Source organism: Orycteropus afer, unplaced genomic scaffold (assembly GCF_000298275.1).
Source record: "Orycteropus afer afer isolate SDZICR_OR568_19922 unplaced genomic scaffold, OryAfe1.0 scaffold00446, whole genome shotgun sequence".
NCBI classification, from domain to species: Eukaryota; Metazoa; Chordata; class Mammalia; order Tubulidentata; family Orycteropodidae; genus Orycteropus; species Orycteropus afer.
Window position 1 is genome coordinate 2,057,535 of NW_006922033.1, and position 12,449 is coordinate 2,069,983.

Below are 12,449 nucleotides of genomic sequence, written 5' to 3' on the forward strand. Positions count from 1 at the left end.
GTATTAAAATCCCAAAGGATTCCAAAGAAAGGTCCAAAACCAAGAATCAACTCGTTGCCATCAAGTCAATTCTGACTCATTGCTACCCTACAGGATAGAGTAGAACTGCTCCATAGGGTTTTCAAGGCTGTAAATCTTTACAGAAGCAGACTGCCTTGTCTTTCTCTCACGGAGCATCTGGTGAGTTTGAACCACCCATCTTGTCATTAGAGGCTGAGTGCTTAACTACTCTGTCACCAAAAGGGAGATCATTGATGACAAGTTCAAGCCAGTAAGATCCTTTCCCTCCTAAACCCTTTCATGTCAGTACTACATAACGCTACCTAGTGAATGACAATTGTTGTTGTTGTTATGTGCCGTCGAGTCGGCCCCGACTCATAGCGACCCCTCCTTGGGTTTCCGAGGCAGTATCACTACGGAAGTAGGATTGCCAAACCTAGAAGAGAAAATTTGCTATTTGGTTAAACAGTGAAGAAGCAAATTCATGCCTTTTTTTTTTTTTTTTTTCTTCCTGTTTCTGTACGTGGTAGTTACAAAGCTGCCAATCTCAGAAAGGATCAGATCTTAAATTTTAAATGATATTCAGAATTTCTTCAGTACTATATCTTTTCTTGTGACCTTATTGATTAGATGACTTTGAATTCCCTAAGAACCATAAGAAAAGATTTAATCTGAGAAACAAAGAATAAGTAGCCTCCATAGAACGTAGAACTGAGTTCCCACGCAGAGAAAATGGAAGTCAAAACTAAAGTTGTTACATTTACCAAAGTTTAAAAATGTTACATTTACAGTTTCATTCTATGTCTTCGAAAGCCTTTGGTTTTTCTTGAACCTTTCATTTCCACGTGATTTTTAGGTTCAACTTGTACATGTCCGCCTCTCAAAAAACCTGCTAGGATTTTTATTTTGATTGCATTTATTTTAGAGATAAATTTCTAGAAAATTGATAACTGTCACGGTTTAGACTCTTTAATTTCATAAAGTCATCAATTCTAAAGCCACCTTGCTTTGTCATACTGAGGAGGACATTGTTAGTACTTCTCCGTTGCCAATTGGCACAATATTATATTTTTCCATTAGAGGGCGCTGGAGGACTGTTGCATGTCCTAGCAGAATCACCGTTTTTTTTTGTTTTTTTTTTTTTTTAGATCACCAACCTTTATTCCAAAGTGACTCTGAACCCTCCACCATTTTGGAAAGCAGCTGAGTAAGTCAACTATGAGCACCACTCATGGGACTCCTTTTCCTGGTTATTGGTGTGTTTTTTCTTGCTCCTTTGAGGTGTTTTTTCTTGCTCCTTTGAGGATGAAGACAGCAGCATGCGGTGGACACAGTGGTGTTAAACTCCTAGCAAGTTTTATTGGCACTGTGGAAAGGGTCATCCTGCTTGGCAGCTGCAGCCCATTGGGGTGGACCATCTCTGGCAGGCAGCACCCCAACTTTATCGCCATACCCTCCCCAAAGAGGTCTGAATCTTAGCTTTGGGAGGCAGGAGCAATGTTACTTGTTTTTGTTCAAGTTCGATTTTTGTTCACATTCAGTAGATCTCAGACTGTAGCAGGGCATAAAACTTCAATTTCTTCTTCCTTAGTATTTGTAGTTGGTGAATAAATTTCAATAATGGTCTATTAATTGGTTTCATTTCTTTCTTGGGTATTCTCATTCAGCCCAGAGGGAATACACGTGCTCCTTACATTGAATAATTCTTGTATTTGTTAGAGTAATATTTAATCTCTTTACTTTTTTAAAAAATTAACTTTTTATTTTAGAATAGTTTTAGATTTACAAAAGACATAATGACGTTACAGAGAGTTCCCATTTACTTGCACTCAGCTTTGCCTATTATTAACCTCTTACTTAAATTGGTATATTTGGGGGGTAGGGTCTAAGATGGCAAACCAGGCAGACAGACACACTATCCAAATCCTCTACAACAAAGAGTCAAAAAACAAAACAAAACAAGGGAAACCGCTACAGATGCCAGTCCTGGATCGCAGAGCTTCAAAAGAAAGGATAAAGAAGTAGATTGAATACTGGGAAGAGAAAGACACTGAACGAAAACAGTGAGCAAGGAGCGGTAAACTGCTGACCAGCGGAGTGTGCCATTTCGAATTATGGCAAGCAGCGTTCTCATTGGAGCCAGAACCAGGCAACCAGCTCTACTTGCCCAGAACTGCAGCAGCACCCATGTCAGTGATCAGATGACCAGTCCCTTGTCCAATATTGTTGCCAACTTTCTTTATCCAGTCTGTAGGTTCTCTTTTTACTCTTTCAGCAAAGTCTTTTGATGGCATAATGCCTAAGCCATTTGACTACTAACCAGAAAGCTGGTGGTTCAAACTCACCAGCCAGTCCTCGGAAGGAAGACTGGGTAATCTACTTCCGTAAAAATATTGCCTCAGAAACCCAAGGAGGGGTTGCTATGAGTCAGATTCAATTTGACGGCAGTGAGTGAGTTTGTCTTCTGCTGTTTGTGTACTTTTAGTTATGTTTGATAGTGTATTTGTGCCATGTATTAGGTCACTGAGTTTGCTGCTATTTTTTCTTTGATGATCTTTATGGTTTTGGGTAGGAGCTCTGGTAGTGTAGTGCCTAAGGCATTTGACTGCTAACCAGAAGGCTGGTGGTTCAAACCCATCAGCCACTCTCGGAAGGAAGATGGGGTGATCTCCTTCCGTAAGTGATACCGCCTCGGAAACTCAAGGAGGGGTCGCTATGAATCAGATCAGATAGTTTTTGGTCCATCTTGAGTTAGTCTTTGTATATGGTGTAAAATATGGTTCCTGTTTAATTTTTCTGTGAATTTTGACACTATCTCTTCCCCCTTTAATAGGTTTCAGCCCTTTGTCTAAGATTACCTGTCCATGGTGTTATGTGCCATTGAGTCAGACCCAACTCATAGTGACCCCTCCTTGGGTTTCCGAGGTGCTATCACTACAGAAGTAGATTGCCCAACCTTCCTTCCAAGGAGTGGCTGGTAGCTATGAACTTCCAGCCTCCTGGTTACTAGTCAAGTGCCTTAGGCACTATGCTACCAGTCTGGGTTCCCAATTCTTTTCCATTGGTCTATGTGTTTGTCATTGCACCAATACCAGGCTGTTTTGACTACTATGGCTGTATAAGTTTTGAGATCAGGGAGTGTGAGGGCTCCTACTTTGTTCTTCCTCTTTAGTAATGCCTTGCTTATCTGGGTCCTTTTTCCTCCATGTGAAGTTAGTGACTAATTTTTCCATCTCTTTAGAGAAAGGTGATGGAATCTGGATCAGAATTGCATTTACATCTGTAGATTGCTTTGGGTAGTATTCTCTTTTTTACAATTTTAAGTCTTCCAGTGCATGAGCCAGCCTGGGAGCAGCGGAGGGAAGGTGTTTGTGTGCGTGGAGCGAGCACCCCAGGGGCAGACCACAGAAAGAGAGCCGGGAGCAGTGGAGGTGGATGTTTGTGTGGAGCTCCCTGGGGGCAGGCCTGGTAAGCGAGCAGGGCTGGGGAGACCAGGAAATGAACAGAGCAGTTTGGAACAGCTAAAGGAGACAAACTTCTATGTCAGTTTGTCATACTGTGGTGCTTTGAGTGTTGCTGTGAGACTGGAGGCTATGCCACTGGTGTTTCAAATGCCAGAAGAGTAACCCATGGTGGACAGGTTTCAGTGGAGCTTCCAGACTAAGACTGACTCAGAAGAAGGAGTGAAACACTGTCTGATATATTACTGGAAAACTTTATGAATAGCTCAGAAACATTGTCCAATATAGTGCCAGAAGATTAGCCCCTCAGGTCGGAGGATACTCAAGATACAATTGGGAAAGAGCTGCCTCCCCAGAGTAGAGCTAATCTTAATAAAGTGGATAGAGTAAAGCTTTCGGGACCTCCATTTGCTGATGTGCATGACTCAGATGAGAAGAAAAAGCTGCAAACATCCGTCAATAATTGGAACATGGACTGTACAAATAATGAAGCTAGGAAAATTGGAAGTTGTCAAAAATGAAATGGAATGCCTAAAAATGGATATCCTAGGCATTTGTGACCTGAAATGGACTGATTTTGTCCATTTTGAATCAGACAATCATATGATCTACTATTACGGGAATGACAAATTGAAGAAGAATGGCATGGCATTCATTATCACAAAGAATGTATCAAGATCTATCTTGAAGTACAATGCTGATAGGATATATCCATATGCCTACAAGGAAGACCAGTTAATACTACTATTATTCCAATTTACGTACCAACCATCAAAACCAAAGATGAGGAAATTAAAGATTTTTACCAACTTCTGCAGTCAGAAGTTGACCAAACATACATTCAGGATGTGTTGATTATCACTGGTGATTGGAATGCAAAAGTTGGAAACAAAGAAGAATCACTGGTAGTTGGAAAATATGGCTTTGGTGATAAGAATGATGCTGGAGATCACATGATAGAATTTTGCAAGACCAATGACTTATTATTTAAAAATACTTTTTTTCAACAACACAAAAGGTGGCTATACATGTGGAATCAGACTGATTACATCTGTGGCAGGAGACAATGGAGAAGCTTAATATCTTCAGACAAAACTAGACCAGGATCTGATTGTGAAACAGACCATCATCTGCTCATATATAAGTTCAAATTGAAGCTGAAGACAATTAAAAGAAGTCCATGAGAGCCAAAATATGACCTTGATTATATCCCTCCTGAATTTAAAGACCATCTGAAAAATAGATTTGATGCATTGAACACCAGTGACTGAAAACCAGAGGAATTGCGGGATGACATCAAGAACATCATCCATGAAGAAAGCAAAAAAGACAGGAAAGGAAGAAAAGACCAAAATGAATGTCAGAAGAGACTCTAAAACTTGCCCTTGAATGGAGAGTAGCTTAAGCCAATGGAAGAAATGCCAAGATAAAAGAGCTGAACAGAAGATTTCAAAGAGAAGCTCAAGCAGACAAAGCCAATTACTATAATGAAATGTGTAAAGACCTGGAGTTAGAAAACTAAAAGGGAAGGGCACACTCAGCATTTCTCAAGCTGAAAGAACTGAGGAAAAAATTTAAGCCTCAAATTGCAATACTGAAAGATTCCATGGGCAATATGTTGAATCATGCAGGAAACATCAAAAAGAAGATGGAAGGAATACACAGAGTAACTATACCAAAAAAAATTGATAGATGGCATATGATCAAGAACCAATGGTATTGAAGGAAGAAGTTGAAGCTGCATTGAAGGAATTGGTGAAAATCAAGGCTCTGGGAATTGATGGAATACCGATTGAGATGTTTCATCAAGTGGATGCCATGCTGAAAGCACTCACTTGGTGATGCCAAGAGATTTGGAAGATAGATAACTGGACAACTGGCTGGAAGAGATCTATATTTGTATCCATTGCAAAGGAAGGTGATCCCACAGAATGTGGAAATTACCAAGCAACGTCATTGATATCACACACAAGTAAAATCTTATTGAAGAGAATTCAAAAATTGTCACAGCGGTATATTGCTAGAGAGCTTCTAGAAATGCAAGCTGAATTCAGAAGGGGATGTGGAATGAGGGATATCGTAGCTGATGTCAGATGGATCTTGGCTGAAAGCAAAGAATACCAGAAAGATATTTACTTGTGTTTTATTGAGTATGCAAAGGCATTCAATTGTGTAGATCATAACAAATTGTGGATAACATTGAGAACAATGGGAATTCCAGAACACTTAATTGTACTCATGAGAAACCTATACATAGACCAGGAGGCTGTTGTTTGAACACAAGGGGATACTGCATAGTTTAAAATCAGGAATTGAGTATGTCAGAGTTACATCCTTTCACCATACTTATTCAACTTGTATGATGAGAAGCTGGATTATATGAAGAAGAACATGGCATTAAGATTGAAAGAAGGCTCATTAACAATCTGAGATACACAGATAACACAACTTTGCTTGCTGAAAGTGAGGAGGACGTGGGGCACTTACTGATGAAGACTAAAGAGTACAGTCTGCAGTATGGATTAGACCTCAATATAAAGAAAACAAAAATCCTCACAACAGCATTATAATAAATGGAGAAAAGGTTGAAATTGTCAAAGACTTCATATTACTTGGTTCTGCAATCAACGCCAATGGAAGCAGCAGTCAAGACATCAAAAGATGTATTGCATTGGGCGAACCTGTTGCAAAAGACCTCTTTCGTCTCCTTGAATAATAAGGTGCACCTAACCCAAGCCATGGTATTTTCAATCGCCTCATGTGCATGTGAGAGCTGGATGATGAATAAGGAAGATCGAAGAAGAGGTGATGCTTTTGAGTTGTGGTGCTGGTGAAGAATGCTGAAAGTGGACTGCTAAAAGAACTAACAAATCTGTCCTGGAGGAAGTACAGCCAGAATGCTCCTTGGAAGAGAGAATGGCCAGACTTTGTCTCACCTGCTTTGTTCATGTTGTCAGAAGGGACCATTCTCTGGAGAAGGATGCCATGCTTGGTAAAGTGGAGGGTCAAAAAAAGAGGGGAAGGCCCTCAACAAGATGAATCGACACAGTGGCTGCAGTGAAGGGCTTAGCTATAGAAGGGATCATGAGGCTGACACAGGACTGGGCAGTGTTTCATTCTGTTGTACATAAAGTCACTCTGAGTTGGAGACTCAATGGCACATAGCAACAAGCAACAACAACAACATGCATGAGCATAGTATATTCTTCCAGTTACATGTTTCTCTTGGTTTCTTGTGGCAGTGTTTTGTAGGTTTCTGTATAGATTTTTTGTGTCTCTGGTTAGATATAGTCCTAACTATCTTTTGGGTAGGAGCTCTAGTGGCATAGTCTCTAAGGCACTTGACTGCTAACCAGAAGCTGGCAGTTCAAACCTACCAGCCACTCTTCAGAAGGAAGTTTGGGCAATCTATTTCCATAGTGATACTCTCTCAGAAACCCACAGAGGGGCTGATATGAGTTGGATCTGACTTGATGGCAATGAATTTGGGTTTTTTTTTTTTTTTTTTTTGTATCTTTTGGGTGGCTATCAAAAATGACATGTTTTCCTGATTTCCTCTTCAGAGTTCTCTTTGTTAGTGTAGAGGAATTCAACTGATTTTTGTACATTGATCTTATACCCTGTCACTTTGCTGAAACCTTCTATTAGTTCTAGTAGTTTTCTTGGTGAGTCTCTAGGGTTTTCTATGTATAGGATCATATCCTCTGCAAATAGAGATAGTTTTACTTCTTTGCCAATTTGGATGCCTTCTATTTCCCTTCTTACTCTAGTTACGACTTCCAATACAATATTGAATAGGAGTGGTAATAAAGGGCATCTTTGTCTGGTTCCTGTTTGCAAGGGGAATGTTTTCAGTCTCTCTCAACTGAGAATAAAATTTGCCATTGGTTTTGTGTATATGTCCTTAATCACCTTGAGAAATGTCCCATCTACTCCTATTTTGCTGAGAGTTTTGATCAGAAATGGGTGTTGGATTTTATCAAATGCCTTTTCTGCATCAATTGATATGATCATGTGCTTCTTTTCCTTTGTCTTATTTATGTGGTAAATTATGCTGATTGTTTTTCTAATGTGAACCATCCTTGCATACTGATATGAATCCCACTTGGTGAAGATGTGCTATTTTTTTTAGTATGTTGTTGGAGTCATTGGCTATGATTATGTTGAGAATTTTTATGTTGATGTTCATGAGGGATGTTGGTCTATAATTTTCTTTTTTAACTATCTATTTGCCTGGTTTCAATATTAGGGTTCTGCTGGCTTCATAAAATGAATTTGAGAGTATTCCTTCCTTTTCTATGTTCTGGAATAGATTGAGTAGAATTGGTGTCATCACTTCTCTAAATGTTCAGTAGAATTCACCAATGAAGCCATCTGGGCCAGGACTTCTTTTTTTTTTTCTTTCCAAATTCCATTTTTTTCTTTGTATTGTGATTTCAGTGAACATTTACAGAGCAAATTTATTTTCCATTCAACAGTTCATACACATTTTGCTTCATAACACTGATTGCAATATCCATAATGTAATCATACTCTTCCCAGTTCCTCTCTGTGGTTACCTGTTTCCTGTGTCCTTCTTTCCTATGCATTCCTGCCCTCTGAGCTATCTCCCTGTGCAAGTGCTGCCTTTCTGATCTCCAATGGTTGATTGTACTAAGGAGAGTTCCTACTGGTGTAAATGTTCACCTTACATGCCTGTCTATTATCTGGCTAGAAGCCATGGGAGTGAGTTCAATTCCAGGCCTGAGGGTCCCAGGGATTTCACCAGTCTTTATCAGACCAGTAAGCCTGGTCTTTTTTTTTTTTTAATGATTTTGAGTTTTGTTCCACATTTTTTCCCCCACTCTATCCAGGATCTCCTATTTTGATCCCTTTTTGAGTGGTTGACAGTGGTAGCCAGGCACCATCTGGTTCTTCTGGTCTCAGGATCTTGAATGCTGAGATTAGCATGGTCCACTAGTCCCTTGGACTAATTATTTCCCTGCCTCTTGGATTTTCTTCATTCTTCACTCTGGATGAGGAGAGACCCATTGTTGCATCTTAGTCACCTGCAAGCTTTTAATACCCTAGTCACTACTCACCAAAGTAGGATGTAGAACAATGTTTTTGTGTAGTGTGTTATGTCAGTTGAGTTTCATGTCCCTGCAATCATGGTCCCACAGGACCACTTACTCCTTTAAGGTGCTTGCCTGTGGCTAAGAAGTTACCATAACTTTGCTCCACTAGTTCTGTTATATATATGGACATTCTTATAGCACATAAAAATACATATGTAGAAATATTTTCTGCCAAACTTATATAAGGCCATGGATATATTTCTTTCTTGCCTACCCATACCTGATCATTTTGCCTGTCTACCTATGTATCTACCCATACAGTAATGTTTGTCATTGCTGATAATGTAGTGGGTATGTAAAAGTATTTACCTTTGTTGTCTGTACCTTTTGTGCACCATGTCTTCCTTTTCTTTAATGTTATTGTGCTGGTTGTTTGATTTGGGTATATTGCCTTTCCCTTCACCACAATCGATACTTGTCCCTACCTATCTAGACAGTCCCACCCCCCTTTCCACTCCCATCCCTGGTAACCAACAAAGTTTCCTTTCATATGTAAACCTTTCCTTGACTTTTTACAACAGTGGATCCATACAATATTTGTCCTTCTGTGATTGACTTATTTCACTTAGCATAATGTCCTCCAAGTTCATTCCTGTTATGAGGTGTTTCACAGATTCTCCATAATTCTTTTGTGTTGCATACTGATCCATTGTGTGTATGTACCATAGTGTGGTTATCCATTCATCTGTTGATGGGAACTTAGGTTGTTTCCATCTCTTTGCTATTGTGAATAGTGCTGCAGTGAACATGGTATGTCTGTATCTGTTCATGTCTTGGCTCTCACTTCTTCAAGATATATGTCTAGTAATGAGACTGCTGGGTCAAATGGTATTTCTGTTTTCAGCTTTTTAAAGAATCACCATATTGTTTTCCACAGTGGTTGTGTCATTTTATTTTAGGACTCTTTTTTTTTTAAATAGGAGTTCACTTTATGATATGTTCTATATTTTCTTTTGTAACAGGTCTTTTCACATTTTCTACCTCAGATTGTGTTAGTTTGGGTAAGTAGTTTGTTTCTAGAAATGTATCCATTTTCTATGTTTTCAAATCTGTTGGAGTGCAGTTCTTCAGAGTATTCTGTTACCCGTTTTATTTCAGTAGGTTCTGTGACATTGCCTATTTCATTTCTTATTCATGTTATTTGGATCTTCTCCCTTTCCTTTGTTAAATTTGTCAATGTTTTGTCAATTTTATTAACCCTTTCTAAGTCTTGTTGATTCTTTCTATTGTTTTTCTGTTTCATTTATTTCTGCTTGTATCTTTATCATTTCCTTTCTTCTCGTGACTGCAAACTGTTTTTTACTGTTCTTTTTCTAATATTTGGGGATGTTGGGTTAAAGTGTAGATTTTGATTCTTTCTTCTTTTTTGGATGTGTGCTTCCATTGTTATAACTTGTTCTGGCAGCACTGCTTTTACTGTGTCCCAAAGTTTTTGGTATGTTGTATTATCATTCTTGTTTGATTCAGGGAATTTCTTTTTTCATTTTTTTATTTCTTCCATACCCAGTAGTTTTTAAACAGGGTGTTATCCATTTTCCATATATTGACTTTTTTTTCCCTTGATATTCCTGTTGTTGATTTCTAATTTTATAGAATTATGAGCTGAGAAGATGCTTTATAATATTTTTCTGTTTTTAAATTGGTTGTGGCTTGTTTTGTGGACTAACATGGTTTATTCTGGAAAAAGTTTCATGTACACTGGAAAAGAATGTCTATTGTGCTGGTGTTTGGTGGAGTGTTCTTTATACATCTCTGAGATCTAGTTGGTTAGTTGTGTTGTTTAGATCTCCTGTATCTTTGTTAAAACGAGCTCTGGTGGCATAGTGGATAAGGCATCGGCTACTAACCAGAAGGTGAGTGGTTCAAACCCACCAGCAGCTCCCTGGAAGAAAGATGGGGCAATCTACTTTTGTAAAGATTTATAGCCTCAGAAACCCAATGGAGGTCACTATGAGTCAGAATTCCCTCAACAGCAGTGAGTGGTTTTTTTTTTTTTTTTATCTTTGTTAAGCTTCTTTGTTTTCACTCTGTCCTTCATTGCAAGTAGTGTATTAAAAGCTCCTACTATTATTGTAGAGTTGTCTAAGTCTCCTTTCAACATTTCTAAAGTTTGATTGGGTTTCCAAGGCTGTAATGGATAGATGTTGACTGCTGTCTGTCATTGGTCCAGTAGTGCTAGAGCAGGTGGTAACACTTGCCTAGTGGGTGGGGCAGCAGAAGTGGTTGGGTATGGTTGGATAGGGTCACTGGCTCTCCACTCTCTGGTTGCCTGGTCACCAAGGTAAGTGCTGGTGCAGTCTGGACAAGTGGAGCCAGTTATATGGTTCTTGGTCCGATCAGAATGGCTGATCACCAAGCAGATCACCAAGCCTGTCTTTTGAAGTGCCTCTGGGTGAGTTTGATCAGCCAAGCTTTTGGTTAGTAGTTGAGTGCTTGATGGTTTCACTACAAAATGGCTGTGCTATGCTAGTTAGCATTTTACTGCTCCTTGTTCACTGTTTTCATCCAGTTTCTTCCTCTCATTGTGCTTGAACAATTTCTCTTAGAAAGATCAGCACAAGGCCGGACCCCATGAGGCAGAGGTTAAAGATTCCCCAAATGTCCAAACTACCATGCCACTCCATCATTTCAGACATTAACTCCTCCTCCTCCTCCCAGTAATTTCCCCAGTCTTAGGGTTCTGTATTTCGCTGTAACGCCTCACAGAACTCACAGACACCCAAGGGTTTGTCTCATGTAGTAGTGGTGGAGGCTGGCAGGCTGGCGAGTCCCGGGTCCGTGAGTAGGTCTGGCGGATCCTCCCAACTCTCGGGGTTTGATGAACCTCGATCAGCAGATCAGATGATGGCTGCTGTCCCAAATCCAGGGGTGAGATGAGGATGATCCAAGACACAAAGCCAGAGCAAGAGGAGAGTGAATCTTCCCAGGAGATTCGTAGGTATACTCTCAGGGAAGCTAAGGGTGGTGATTTGAATTATACCTTCCAGCAAGGCAGGACTCAAGATACATCCCACCTGTGTTGCCCCAACAGAATTAACCTAAATCCCATCACAGAGTTGATTGCCAGTCATTATAGGGAATGACTACTACCAGCTGCCCAGCCAAGTTGATACCTGACCTTAACTACCACACCACCCTAAATAGGCATGGATAATGAGATTTACAAAACACCACAGAATGGAGGACAATGGCTAGAAGGGCCACATCAAGCAATTCACTGGACATTGGTATTTGTTCTACTTCTTTATCCTTTCCTTTGAAGCTCTGGGATCTAGGATTGTACTTGTTTCTGTTATTTTTTCAAGCCTCTTTTGTGTAGAGGGCCTGGGTAATATGTCTGCTTAGTATGACATCTTGAACCTGTAACCCCTTTATTCTTCTATTTGATAACCATTGATATGCTATTTGGCCTTGCATTTATTTAAAACAAACAAACAAACAAACAAAAAGACCTCACTGCCATTGAGTCAATTCTGACTCATAGTGACCCCCTTTGCATTTCCCAGGTGATAAATCTTTACAGATGTAGACTGCCCAGTCTTCCTTCCATGGAGTGGCTCATAGGTTTGAACTGCCAACCTTCTGGTTAGCAGTCAAATACCTTAGGCACTATCCCACCAGAGCTCCTTATATTCTATATAAGTGGTAGTTTATAGAAAAGGTCCTAGAGACTGTTCACTTTTTTTTTAAAGAAATATTTTGGAATATAGTTAGCAAAACACACATTAATTTCCTCTCAGAATCCATTCTTGATTTGCCTCATTATACATTTCTATTATTTTTGTTTCGTGTTACCAAGTCGCCTCTGACTCAGAGTGACACTATGTACAACAGAATGAAACACGTCCCAGTTCTATGTCATCCTCATGAT

At 39.6% G+C, this 12,449-nt stretch overlaps 1 protein-coding gene across 1 annotated transcript in view; it reads left to right on the forward strand.

Moving 5' to 3' along the window:
* Positions 1 to 2,114: 2,114 nt before the first annotated feature.
* Positions 2,115 to 12,449, forward strand: part of LOC103208508 (protein HP-20 homolog) — a 21,850-nt gene continuing 11,515 nt past the window's right edge. The window contains exons 1-2 of the mRNA XM_007954218.1: positions 2,115 to 2,250; positions 3,325 to 3,468. Of these exons, the coding sequence (XP_007952409.1) occupies positions 2,115 to 2,250; positions 3,325 to 3,468 (280 nt within the window). The remainder of the gene's footprint in view (positions 2,251 to 3,324; positions 3,469 to 12,449) is intronic.